The 12,872-nt window shown below is 56.3% G+C and overlaps 1 protein-coding gene across 3 annotated transcripts; it reads left to right on the top strand.

The window, feature by feature from the left end:
• Positions 1-1,208: 1,208 nt before the first annotated feature.
• Positions 1,209-11,806, top strand: GRAMD2A (GRAM domain containing 2A). 3 transcript variants are annotated; one of them, XM_014889272.2, is made up of 11 exons: positions 1,209-1,533; positions 3,482-3,595; positions 4,291-4,348; positions 5,685-5,757; positions 5,839-5,942; positions 6,529-6,627; positions 7,531-7,602; positions 8,449-8,511; positions 9,588-9,744; positions 9,991-10,090; positions 10,184-11,806. In XM_014889272.2, the coding sequence occupies exons 2-11, from the start codon at positions 3,492-3,494 to the stop codon at positions 10,293-10,295; spliced, it is 942 nt and encodes a 313-aa protein (XP_014744758.1). In that variant the 5' UTR covers positions 1,209-1,533; positions 3,482-3,491; the 3' UTR covers positions 10,296-11,806. The 3 variants fall into 3 exon arrangements, with proteins under 3 accessions (XP_014744758.1, XP_088028965.1, XP_088028966.1); XM_088172839.1 differs by having other exon boundaries at positions 1,384-1,533; positions 3,457-3,595; XM_088172840.1 differs by lacking the exon at positions 1,209-1,533 and having other exon boundaries at positions 1,605-3,595; positions 10,184-10,291; positions 10,758-11,806.
• The last annotated feature ends 1,066 nt before the right edge of the window (positions 11,807-12,872 follow it).

Below are 12,872 nucleotides of genomic sequence, written 5' to 3'. Positions count from 1 at the left end.
AGAGGGTGCTTGCAGGAGCTGAAGAGGGCGCTGGTGGAGGGGCTCTGCAGGCGTGAGGGGTTCAAAGGCGAGATCGGCAGGGTTGGAGACATCTGTTGGAGTGGGGAGGGGGCCTAGGGCGGAGTCAGTAGAGCTGGGTGCTCTACAGAGATTTTGGGGGGAGTCTGTGGGAGTTGAGGTTTCCATGTCCGGGGGAAGAGAACCAGGAGCGTACCTGGGGTCGAGTTGACACCCAGGCTGGTTTCTCCTGGGAGCACAGGGGCTCCTCCCGCCGTGGCCTGTGTCGCGCCGGGGCGGGGGAACCCCGGAGCTCGAACGCCGCGTGGCCCCTTTAAGAAGCTGTACCGCGGCCCCTTTAAGGGCAGGGAACCCGCCAGGCTCCGGCCCTAAGGGTGGTGGGCGGGGCCTGCGGGGGCGGGAGGCGGCACTCGGCGTGGCGGAGGCGGGGCTAGGTGGCGGGTGGCCAATGGGCGGGCAGGAGGGGGCGGGGCGCGGCGGCGGGCGGCCAATGGGCGGGCTCCGTGGCGGCGCGAGGAGGCCGGGGCGCGCGGGGCATGACGGCGGCGCGGGGCCGCGCGCAGGTAGTGGGGGGCCTCGGGGGGCTCCGGGACTGAGGGGGGGACCGGGGACTGAGAGGGATTGGGACCGGGAAGAGCTTCGGTACTGGAGGGTGCCGGGGGCACATCCCTCCCGCCGCCGCGGAGCTGGTTCTGCCCCTCGGCCTGTCCCGGCCGGCGGCGCCACGCTGAGGGGAGCGCGGAAACACCGACACCCCCCTCGCCCATTCCCTGAAGAGGAGGTCTGGGCCGGGCCGGGCCGGGCCGGGGAGGAGTCCCGCCGCTGCCCGCCGGGGACCCTCCGGCTTCGCCTGAGGAGCTCCGAGCGCGGGTGGGGATGGGATCCACGCCGGGGCTGGCCCGGGCGCGGCCCCGGCGGTGGCCGAGACCCAGGGTCCCACCATGCCCCTCACACCCCCGCAGGCCGGGGGTCACCTCCCTGTGCGCTTCTTCCGTGCCGCGGGGCGCTCGGAGCGGCTCCCGGTGAGACCCAGCGCCACAGGCGCTGCGGACATCTCAGGACCGGGGTCTCGGCACTGTCCCGGCTGTGACCTCCTGGTTCCTGGGGCAGCGAACACCGGGGACATCGCGGGAGGAGCACGCGGGGCTCCCTCCGGCCTTGACGTCGCACCTCATTATCTCCTGCCAGCGCCGCTCGGCTCCGGCCGTTCCCCTCCAGCATCCCGGGGTGGCTCCGCTCCAGCTCCGACACGCGGGACTGAAATGACCTTGGACGCCGGGACCAAGGGCAGCTCGCCGAATCCCGCCAGGGCTCCCTCGGGCCGCGGCCGCCCACCCGCCGGTGCCTCCCTCCGCCTCTGAGCCTCCTGGGGTTTATTGGGAGGCGGGATCCCTGCCTGGCTCGCTCCGGCCTCCGCCGCGCTCTTCTCCCGCAGCGGAGGAGGGATCCAGCGAAAATCGCTCGCCGACGGAGGGGCTCGCGCCGGACCTTTTCCAGGCTGGATCCCAGCGCCGCGTAAGGGGAGACGGCAATCCCGTGGGAGGGAGAAGCACCGGGTTTCACCTGGCAAAACCTGAGGGTTCAGGGTGCCGGTGTGGGCGGGTAGGGGGTGTCAGGAATTGGCAAAGGGGCACCAGGTCGCTGGATTGTTTTCACTTTGCTGGGAACTTCTACAACCACCTTCTCTACCTCCTCTCAGGAGCTCTCAACTCCGACTTTGTATTTTGGGACACTTGGGATAGTGAGTTTACCTCAGGAGCAGCTTCCTGCTGAACAAATTCTTTGAGGAGAGTGACAGTATGAGCTGCTAGAAAGTGTTTTCCTCACTGTGCTGGCACTGGAAGCACCTCTTGGAAGGGAAACCTCCCTGTACCTGGAACCCAGCCTTATCCTGTGCTCCCAAACTCTGGATGTATATCCCTGATGCATCTAGGAGCCAGGATGGAGCAAGATCTGGACAGAGGTGACAAAGCAGCTCCTGTGATGTCCCTACTGGGGTTGAGGATGCTCGTCACAGCCCCCAGACTATTCCTGGAGCATTCCACTGCCAGCACTGCATCCCGGATCATCTTACCCAGAAGTTGTCCCTGATGGTGGCCATGAGAGGGAGAGAAGCACTCCAAGTGCTTTCCAGCCTGTGTTTTTTTTCATTTTAGGGGATTTCTCTGTGTTTGGTGACCTCGGAGGGGTTGTGATGCCTTTGCCTCTCCCCGATCCCTGTGTGGTGCCCCTCGGTGTCAGCGCCGGTTAGGGATAAATCCGCTCACCGGATTAAGCAGTGCAGGCGCTTGGGGATTTAAGGGATGACGTGAGGGAAGCCAGAGAGTGCTGAGCTCTGGACAAGGGGGCTCCAGATCAGATCAGAGCCCCTTTTCCAGCATGGGAGACGGGCAGATGAAGGCTTTGGTGCTTCAGGGCAGCATGGCATCCCTAGGCAGAGGATGCCCGAGGAGTCAGGCAGGGAAAACACCTTTTTGGTGCCATGCCAGGGGATGTTATTTTGGTGCTTCTTGTCAGTATCCTGGCTCTTCCTGAGTCGGGGGGATTATTTCCGTGGGTTTTCCTTCAGATGAGCCCCTTGGAGCAGGAGCAGGATGTGTCTAGGGAAGTACAGGTGGCGAAGGAGCCGCTCTCTGAGTATAGGAGGTTTGGTTGGCTCCTCAGTCTGGGCTGTGCCGCAGTGCCACGGCATCGTCCCCGCGGGCACCGGGATGCACTCCAGCTCTGCGCTTGTCCCACTTGCTGGTGCTCATCCTGTCCTGCCAGCACCCCACCTGCTCCGACATCAGCCCCTGCCCAGTGAGCTCAGTGCTTTCCCTGGAATAATTTCCTCTCCATGTGTCTGTGGCTGTTTGCTGGCTCTGCCATGCCACCGGTCCCCTGGGATTGTGCTCTGCTTGGCTGCCGGTGCCACAGCAATCTCTGGTGGTGGTTTGTCGAGGATGGAAGTGTCACCTTTGTGGCCTGCCAGGTGATAACCTCCCTGTGGCGCTGAGCCCGTGTTTACTTAGCCTGCCGTGGCTGATAAGCACCTCTGATAACATTCCCGATGGTAAATAACCGGCTCTAATGTGCCTGGTGATGGCTCTGCCCTGGGAAGATGATGTTTTGCTGACCAAGAGGAGCAGACCCTGGCTGAAATTCATCCCCCAAGGAGTTTCATAGACTTGTGGTTTTTCCCATCCCAACCTCCAGCCCTTCAGGAGAGTCTCTGCTTTGGAGGGTGTTATCCCAGGGAGCCGCAGCAATTTGGCTGCTCTTTTGTAAGCACTGGGGAGTCCCTGGCAGAAAAATGATTTTTTTTTTTCTCTCCACGTGACTTGAGAAATAGCAGAAATATTCTTGCTGTCCTTGAGCAGCAGATTCTGATGTCTTTGTGCAGGCTGGGATTGAAGGGAACAGATTTACAGCTCCAGACCCCTTTTCCCCTTTCCCTAGGGGGCTGACAGGTGTCTCCTTGCAGTACCACGCCGATGCATGAGAAGGCAGCTCCCCTGAAGAGCTCCGAGCCCAGGCACAGTCGTGAGAAGCTGGAGGTGTTCCACAAGCAGAAGAGTTTGGATTCCCTTGATGGCAGGTGAGGAACAGCATCCCAGGGTCTGTCTGCGGTTGAGTGTTCTCTCCTTTCCATCCTGCTATGGCATTTCTGCTGCCTTTGAGCCCTGAGTACTGCCTTCCAACTGGGCAGGGCACAAGGGGGGGGCTCATCTTTTTTTTCGCCTATTGTGGGTATAAAAGCAGGGAAGTGAAAGGGGTTTGGGGAAGGGGACGATATTCCCACTGCTGAGGTTGTTGGTAGGATATTGCTTTCTCCATGGTTTGTCTTTCATCTGCCCGTGGGATAGATGGGTGGATGTCCCTGTGCATGGCCAAAGCTCTTGCTCAGGCACATTCCCAAATTCCTGCCTTTGTTTTCTCTTGGGAATCCTTGCCCCAGCCAAAGCTGCACATTTCCAGCTCTCAGCCTGTCCCAAGATGCTGCCAGGTCAGCTCTGGGCTCCTTCCCCCAGAACTGGGGTGTGTGTGAAGTGCTTTGGTCTTGGTGCCTTCACTGGCTCTCATCAGAGATCAGCCCTCAACTGCCAGTACTGAGCTTCAGCAATGCCCAATGCCACGATAAATCATGGAGACACCCAAAATGTGGCTTCCTGGGGTCTCTCTTCAGTCCTTTACATTTTTCCATGTCTCATATTGCAGCACACGTGTTTTAGGGAGCCGGGTGAGAGACCTGTGGCTGTTTGCTTACCTGATGATTATTGTTTTTAATTCCAGCCTCCGCCTGAATGAAACCCTCAAGGATGAGGACATCAAGAAATGCCACCGGGAAGTGGTAAGCCTTTGGCTTTGGGAATGACCAAACTGGTGTGTGCCTGTTGCCCTGGCTGAAGCCAACCAGAGGTTGAAGGAGCTGGAGGCAGCTTCTGATGTGGGGCAGAGCCTCCAGCGTTTAATTTCAGGAGATCTGGTGATGGTTTTGTGTGGCTCATGCCCTGCCTTGCAAATGCTTCCAGGATTTTCCATCTAGAGCAAAGGAGAAAGTGAAAATGTTTACTGAGAGCAGTTAAATTTCTGTCCATTTGAACCTTTTTGGTTGTTCAAATCATGCCCAAACTAGGTGGTTTTGGTCCATCTATAGATAAGAGGTGCACTAGAAGAGGAAGGAGTGACAGGAAGTGGCATTTTGCCTTTTCCCGTGAAGAAAATGAAGGGAAAAAACATTTTTCGATTTCCTCAGTGGCATCTGGGAGGGTGACAGAACCTGCAGTAGATTTATGCTGGGACCAAGGGGTGTTTCTTGGTGGTAATGCCCTCCATGTTCTCCTGGAATGCTCCCACTGGCACCCCCACCATCCTGGCGTCCCTCTGGGAGGTGTCTGAGCCAACTCCAGGTGCTGCTGAGCCTTGATCCTCTTAGGGCCCAGCTCATCCAGTGACAAGGTGCACAGAACAAAGGTGACCTTGTACCTGTGGCCAGGAGGGCTCTGCTTGCTTGGCTGCCACAAACCAGCCTTGCTGTGCCAGCTTTCTCTGCATCCTGGCAAAGCAGCTCCTCCCTTGGAATTTGGGGGGCAGCTGTCACCACTGCAGGACAGCCATATCCCTGGGGAGCATCCTGAGGGCAGAGGGCACAAAGCTGCCTTACAGGGCCAGTTGAGTGGATTGATGGAAGGCGTTGAAGTGTTTCAGAGCTTCACCTTCACCACAGGAGCATTTCAGGGCCGACCTGCGGGGGCTCCCGGCGCGGCTGCCGGCAGGCTTTGAAGCGGCGCCGGGAATGAATATAAATAGCTGGATGGTGCGGCGCGATGGGCGCAAAGCAAGTGTTGTCACTGTGTCCCGGATAAGGGAGGAGGAGGAGGAGAGAAACCGCTGGGCAAAATAAACTGTCTGCAGATGAGCCTGGCAGAAAAGCGGCTCCTCACTGAGGCTCAGCAGCCTCCGTAGATACCAAGGGAAATGTTCATCTGGGAGGATGGCACAGCCTTCGCCGGGTGCTGGATCATCCAGCCTTCCTCTAATCCGTCGGGGCTTCTGTCCCCAGCCTGGTGGGACCCCCCAGCGCCGCTCCCGGGTGCGGGCAAAGGGAGGTTTTCTTGCAGGAGAGGGATTTTTGGGTCTCCTTATCAGCAAGGTCACCGGATAACTTTGTTCTGCTTTGCTTTCAGGCTGCTAGCAAGTACAACTCCCAATACCACAAGCTGTTCAAGGACATCCCGACGGAGGAGAGCGTGCTGAAAGGTGGGTGGCAGGGTGAAGGATGGGCACGGAGGGGGCAGGATCCAGCACAGGGATTGCCACGACTCTCTCTCTGCCCTGCAGTTTGTTCCTGCGCGCTCCAGAGAGACATCCTCATCCAAGGAAGGCTTTACATCTCCCCCAACTGGCTCTGCTTCTACGCCAACCTTTTTGGGAAGGACATTAAGGTAATGTGAGCACCAGCCCACACTGGTCCCTCAGGGCTTGTTACCACAGCTTATCCCCTCCTGCACCCAAATACCACCAAAATCCCCAACAGAAGGCTCCAATGGGAGGGGGAACATGGTTGTGCATCCCCCTCTGATGACCTGTGGCATCAGCCTCGGGAAACCAAATACTGGTTTGGTTTAAAATTCCCTGATGCAAAACCTCCTTCCAGCTGCAATGATGCTTGAAGGAAGATCAAAGGTTTGGGGGGGGGGGGGGGGGGGGCAAGATTTGAATCTCTCTTGGCTTTTTTCCTTGATTTACAATCTGATGTTTCCTCATTAGTCTTGTGGCTGATGGGGATCTTGGGGAGAGATGTCTTCCTTTAAAACTGGGCTGAAGGACTGAATTATTTATATGTGATGCTTTAAACAAATACCTGAAGGAAGCTCGAGGTTTCAGCAAAGTTACCCTGCCAGAAATAACATCATGCCTTATTTTTCACCCTCCCTGGGCTTGCACGGGGGAGGACTCTGCTGGTGGATCTTAGGGAAGCTGGCTGGACGATGCCTGTGCTGTGTCCATCGCTGTGTTCCTGCCCTGCAGGTTGTGATCCCGGTGGTGTCTGTACAGCTGATAAAGAAGCACAAGACGGCTCGGCTGCTGCCCAATGGCCTGGCCATCACCACCACTGCCAGCAGAAAGGTAACACCAGCACCCAGCAATGCCCAGGGCCAAACTGGATGTGGTTTGAGAGCAGCGAACGAAGCTATTCCCATCCCTGGTTAGGAAGTGAGCACTGCTCTCTGTGCTGGCTGCCAGCCAGGGCAAACACCACAGCTTTGCTTTTGTTCCTGAATTTCACTTTGTTCCTGGACGAAGTAAAGCCCAAGTGAAACTCGGCCGAGCCTGACAAATCCCTGCCAGGCTCACGTAAAACCTTTAAACTCCTTAAACACGAGCAGGGAAAGGGTTTGGGCTGGCATTCAGCCAGAGCTGGCGGAAAACTTGGATACAGGGCTGCATTTCCAGCTTTTAAATCCCGTTGGATGTTGTTGGCTGCAGTGAGCTGATGCAGTGTGTCCAAGTCCTCGCCTGCCCAGGTGCTGCTGCCAGCACTGTGTGTTGCATGTCTCTGCCAGGGAGGGGGTTATTCCTGCAGGATTTTGGGAGGCAGTTATTCCTGCAGAATTTGGGAGGTGGGTTTTAGCAGGGAGTGGCATAGGACAAGATTTGGGCATTTAAAGCCATGTGTGGCTGCCTTGCATATCAGCCAGGGGCTCTGTGTCAGGCATGGACAGTATGGCCCTGTGTCCCTTCCATCCCTGGGGATGTTTACTGTAGGTCCTGGCCCCATTTGCTGCCGTGTCCCTCTGGGTTGAGCATGGGAAAGCTGAGCAAGACTGGCCCGAAAAAATCTGGTCCAGGTTTTAGCAGGTTGCAAAAATAACAGCAGGGAAGCTCTGCAGGGAAATGCCTGTGGGGGAGACGTGGCTCCTGAAAAGGGGGAGATTCAAGGGCATGACGTCTCTGCCTGTTCCTGCCTGTGGAGAACTAGACTAGGGATGGGAGGAATCTCTCCCAACAGCTGGTCTCTTTCTCTTGCAGTACATCTTCGTATCCCTCATCTCTCGTGACAGCGTCTATGATGTCCTGAGGAGAGTCTGTACCCACCTGCAGGTACCCCCACTCTGGGTCCATGGCCCTGAGGCTCTGCACCTGCCCTTTGGGCTGAGCATAGCTCTTCATCACTGCCTCCAAGGCTTTGGACTGCTCCCAAAGCCGTCTCCAATTCCCAGCATCCTCAGTCTACAGCAAGGGATGGGAAGAGGGGCAGGAGCCATGCCTTGGGCACGTCCTGTCCCCGTGGGCTTTTCTGGGTCATGGATGAGGCAAAGCTCTGAGTTTCTGCTCTCTCTCAGGGCGTGGATATGAATTATTTATAATCTGGTGGTAATACTAGTTCTGCCACTCTGCACATTGATGCCTTTTACCCAGATCTGAAGTTATAAGGTTAGGAAAAATGGTACAAAATTAAACAGAAATTTAAATTAACTGGGGGAGGACATCCGTCAGCTCTTGAGCTGGAGAGGATGACTCTGGGGACCTCTTCTTCATGACTTTGGAGTATGTGGGAAGCCATGCAAGGGCCCTGCCCTGCCCAGGAGGGTGTGTGCCAGCTGTGCCAGGGCAGCGATTTGGGTGATTAAGGCCTGTTGCCAAACTGGGGGATTTATTCTTTGAAATGTGCTGGGCTCTGCCCAGATGTACCCTTCTTTTTTTTTTATCCCCTGATGTTTTATCCTGTCCACAGAAGCCCTTGGCTCAACCATGGGCCCCACCAGGTTTTTGGTGATGGGAAACAGTGATGCAGTGCCCTTTCCTTATGCCCCAAATCCCCGTGATTATAAGTTCTAGCAGCTGCTCTTCATAGTCTCAGCAGAAAAGCCCAAATTCCATTTTGTGGCTAAGGCTGAAGCAGGGAGAGGTGGCACTGTGATGCCCAATCCTTTCCCTCCCATCTAGGTTTCCAGTAAGAAGAGCTTGAGTCTGAAGGAGCTGTCGGAGGAGCCGGACTCCGTGTCACTGGTGAGGGTCAGGGCAGCTCTGGGAGAGGAGAGACCCCTTAACCTCATGCTGTGGGTGCAGAGGGCCTGCCTGGTCCCCTTGGTGGGCTTGACACTGTCTGGTGGCTGCTCAGAGAGTCGGGAGAGAGTCAATTCTTCTGTCAGTGCCGTTAGAGGGTGCAAGGATGCACCTGTTGCCATCATAGCTTGTCCTCTGGGACCCTAGTGTCCAGACTTGGCAGGAGCAGATGGGTCAAGAGCACAGCCAGTGACTCTGTCTGTTAATAGACAGAAACACTCTGTCTGTTTATAGACAGAAAAACTTCAGAGTCATGTGGAAAATGCAGCCACCCTGGCAGCTGATGCTGTTCACAGCTGGAAATGTGGATAACAGGCTGGCAATGTGGTTGAGTTATCCAAAAGTCTGTGGGATGAGTAGGATGGGAAAGGGAAACACCTGCTGAACCATGGCATGATCCAGGGAGCATGGGGGGCCACGTCCTGCACCTTTGGAGAAGGGTGTCCTCCATGGCTGCTGGTCCTGAGCCTTGGGCTGGGTGCAGGAGGTGACAGTTGGGGTGCACCAGAGGGCGATAGGTGGGATGTCACCCATGGTCTGGTGATATGCCAGGGGTTAAAGATTCATTCCAAGGGCTGAATCGGGAGTGACCCAGGCTGATCTGGCAGCATCTCCTGGTGCTTCAGTGGGATGCAGCCCTTTGGCAGCTCCAGCCCTGGGAACTCTCTGCTGGGGGAGCCCCTTTCTGTGCCAGCTGCCACCCGCTTGATTTTTTTGTCTTTTGGGGGCACATTTTTGCCCTGTTTGGGGCATGCTGAAGAATTCCAGGTGATTGCCCTGAGCTTCAAGGGGTGGAGGAAGCAGCAGCTGGTATTTGGGGCAGGTGTGGGATGCGTGGGCAGGTCCTTCTATGGTAGTAGGAACCTGCATTCCTGTGGAGCCATCATGGAAGACCAGCTCTCCCTCAGGATGATGTTGGTGCTCCATGGAGATGCTGTAAGGTTTGAGTTTGCATTTGGCTCCACCATATCTGTGGTGCTGCTGGTTTCATTCATGGTTCACCAGGACTGTTCCCACAGGAGGTGATCGTCCCCGAGGGCAAGTGGAGGAAGGTGTCACCTACCTCGCTGTCACTGTCACTGCCTGATGCCAACTACCAGTGCATCCACCGGACCTCTGTCAGCAGCCTGAGTGCCAAGGAGAGCTCCTTCACCTCTGAGGAGCCACTGGTTTCGGGTGAGGGAGATGGGTTTGTGATAACCTCCATAAAAGTGTGTTCATCCATCCTCTGCTCTCGTGCAGGAGAATTCTGCCTTACAAATTAGGCTGGGAGTCAGCAATGGAGTCTTGGGGATGGGCTGGGATCTCCTGGCTGCAGGATCTGAGCCCATGAGGGAGGAATATTTGATGTTTCCTGGTTGCTGGAGAAGCAGGAGCATCAGCCAAATGTGAGTGTGCCGTTGACTCTGGATTTGCTTTCAGAAAGTGCAATAAATACCGAGGAAGAACTGGAGGTGGAGCAGAGCTGTGTGGCAGAGCTGAGACCCTCTGACTACCAGCTCCTGAAGATCTTCATTGTGCTGTAAGTTTGCTGAGGGCGCAGGGAAGCTGGGGGGACACTGGGGATGTTGATCTCAGTCTCAACTGGGTGTTTGGCTTGTTCCTCTGCTCCCAGCATCTGTCTCCTGGTCGTGTCATCCTCGTACCTGGCATTCCGCATCTTCCGTCTGGAGCAGCAGCTCTGCTCTCTGAACCGGGATTACCTCTCCCGCGGGCACAGGAGGTGAGGGACCCTCCAGGACATTCTGGGACACACAGGTCGTGCCATGAGTGGAGGACTTGAGGGAATGTGGGTGCAAAGAGGAATGCTCCATTCTGTGATGTGTCCAAGGAATGCTTTGTCCCTTATCCTGGACCTGCTGTTGGGTTGGCAGAACCCACAGTGCCATCTCCACACTGGAGGTGATCCCATCAACTGCTGGTTTGAGTGACTTGGAAGCTCTGCTGTCCCCAAGACTCTGGAGCTTGGGAAGAGGTTTCCTCATTGGTTTGGGGCTGGTTCTCCAGTTGCAGGAAGCACCAGGACATCTCGTTGGAGCTGGGCTGTGCCTGGAGGCTAAGGCCATGGGCATCAGCATGGGATGGACAGGAGGGGAATCTTCTTGGGCTGAGGACATCAGAAGGCACCAGGAAGGGATATGGAGCCTCCGCAGTCACTCATCCCATCTTACCCCATTCCCTGCTTGCAGGTGACCATTCCCCAGGCACTGACTGAGGATGGACACTGAGGTGGTGGCACCCTGCTCATGGATCCTGGTGCTGTGTCCTCCCAACCATGGCTGTTAAATGTGGTCTGGCTTTCCCTTGGCCAGTAAAATGGGACCAAGTATTTTCTCTCTTCCTTTGGGCACTTGCTCCTGGTGGCACTTTCCAGCCAGGTTCTGGCCACCGGTGCCAACTCCCCATCCCACTGGAAACCTGTTTTCTCCCTGGGACACTGCTGTGCTCTAGCACCGGACAATGGCTCAGGGCTGCTGAGCACTTGGACCTTCCCTTAGGACTTGCTGCTAAAATGGATGCTGGTTTTTATTTCAGGCTTGTTTTTTTCTTGTTAAAAGATGACCTTGTGCTCACCAGGAACCCCCAAAAGTGTGGATGAGTTGCCACTGCTGCTCTGGGAAAACCTACCTATTTGTCCCTGTCTCAGTATTCCTGGAAACGTGCCTGGAGGAATGGCCCCGAACACAGGGGTCTGTGGGGATGGGGAGAAAGGGCCCACCAGCTCTGTGGAGTGTCATCTATCCCACAAACAAGGGTGGGGGTACAAGCCAGGGCCCTCAGCCCTTCTCTCCTGGAGCACCGGGCTCAGAGAGGGTGGGGTGTGTGTGTGTTTGTGTGTCCCTTGCAAAGCACTTTAAGGTCCCCCAGACCAGGTGTCCTCGCTGGGGTCCACACCTGGCACCGGTGGGCTTTGTTAGTCCTGCTCGCCCCATTAAAAGCCCATGGCTGGCACTGGAGAATGTCCCAGAGTGTACCTGGTTCGTGTTAACCTTGTCACCACATGGAGCTGAGTGCTGCAGGATTTGTCTCACAGGATTTGTTGCACAGCCCCCGGCAAGCACACTGGGGCGGCAGGTGATACCTGTGTGATTCCTTCGGGTTTTATTTCATGTTTTTTTGGGAACTACAAGTGCTCACGGGGCCAAATCCTGGTGCCCCGGGGAAGAGCTCACTGCTCGCTCCGGGCTTGGAACGGCTTTTAAATGTAATGAAAATAAACCCAGGATTTTCTAGCACATCACTGTCTCTCACCAGCGTCCTCCACAGCGCTGCTAGGCTGTGAGCCCCAAAACCGGGCACCCCGGTGTCCCTTCAGGATGTGGGTGACATGGGGACAGCCCATCCTCTCATGGGGACAAGGGGACAGGGATGCTCCCGACAGAGGAACCAAGGACGTTATTGCACTAGATGGCAGCAGAGACTGCGGGATGTGACGCACTGGTGGCAGGGCCACCCTGGAGACAGTGGTGCCGGGGGAGGGAGCTGAGTTGCAGCCTCACCCTGCTGGGGTGGGCAGGGTGAACCTTCCTCTTTCTCCTCCTCCTCCCTGCACATCCACAACCCAATTCCACTCCTTTCCCCGGCCTGGCCCATGGAGCAAAATGCATGAAAATGGCCCAACTTGAAAACCACGGTGGCCACTGGTTAAGTGGGGACAGCGGTGGTGTCACCTGTTGTGGGCAGGATTTAGTACCCGGGGGTGCCTGGGGGAGATGGTCTCGTTTCTTCAAAGCCCTGGCATTACGGGGCTGTCAGAGCCTTTGATTCCATGGGTGACCTGGAAGATGAAAGGCGCCATCCTGTCCCTGCCAGGGACTCACCCAGCTTGTTTACCCAGTGGAAATGGGTTTAGGGTTGTTTTTCCAACAAACAAGTTGGTGTTTAGTGGGTCCAACCTCAAAAACTATTGGCCCCAAAAGGACGTAAGGAGGTTTAGAGGTTGAGGACTGGGGGAGGGATTGGTCTGATGTGCCCAGCCTGGTGTTTGTTGGGTGCTCCAACAGCAGGAGCTTGGAGTGCAGGGGTCCCTGTGCTGAGCCCGAGCCAGGAATGTGGTCTCCTCTGAGGACTCTCTAGTTAAAGCCAGTGATGGGACAAGCCATGGGTGCAGTGACATGTAGAAAGTTTGGAGGAGCGCTGCTTTGGGGGGTCTGTGCTGCCGGGATGTGGTTGCAAGGCTCTAGTTTTGTTTCCCAGCTGGTGTCTGCCCGCCCGATTTGGTGCGTGTTGGCTCTTGCAGTGACACTCTGCTTGAGCCTATTTGCTTTTCTTTGTGTAAATCAATGCCATGTAAATGTCCTGGG

The sequence above is a fragment of the Sturnus vulgaris genome, chromosome 13 (genome assembly GCF_052056855.1).
Source record: "Sturnus vulgaris isolate bStuVul1 chromosome 13, bStuVul1.hap1, whole genome shotgun sequence".
NCBI lineage: Eukaryota > Metazoa > Chordata > Aves > Passeriformes > Sturnidae > Sturnus > Sturnus vulgaris.
Note: the sequence above shows the minus strand (reverse complement) of the source record. Positions and strands in the feature narration are given on the sequence as shown.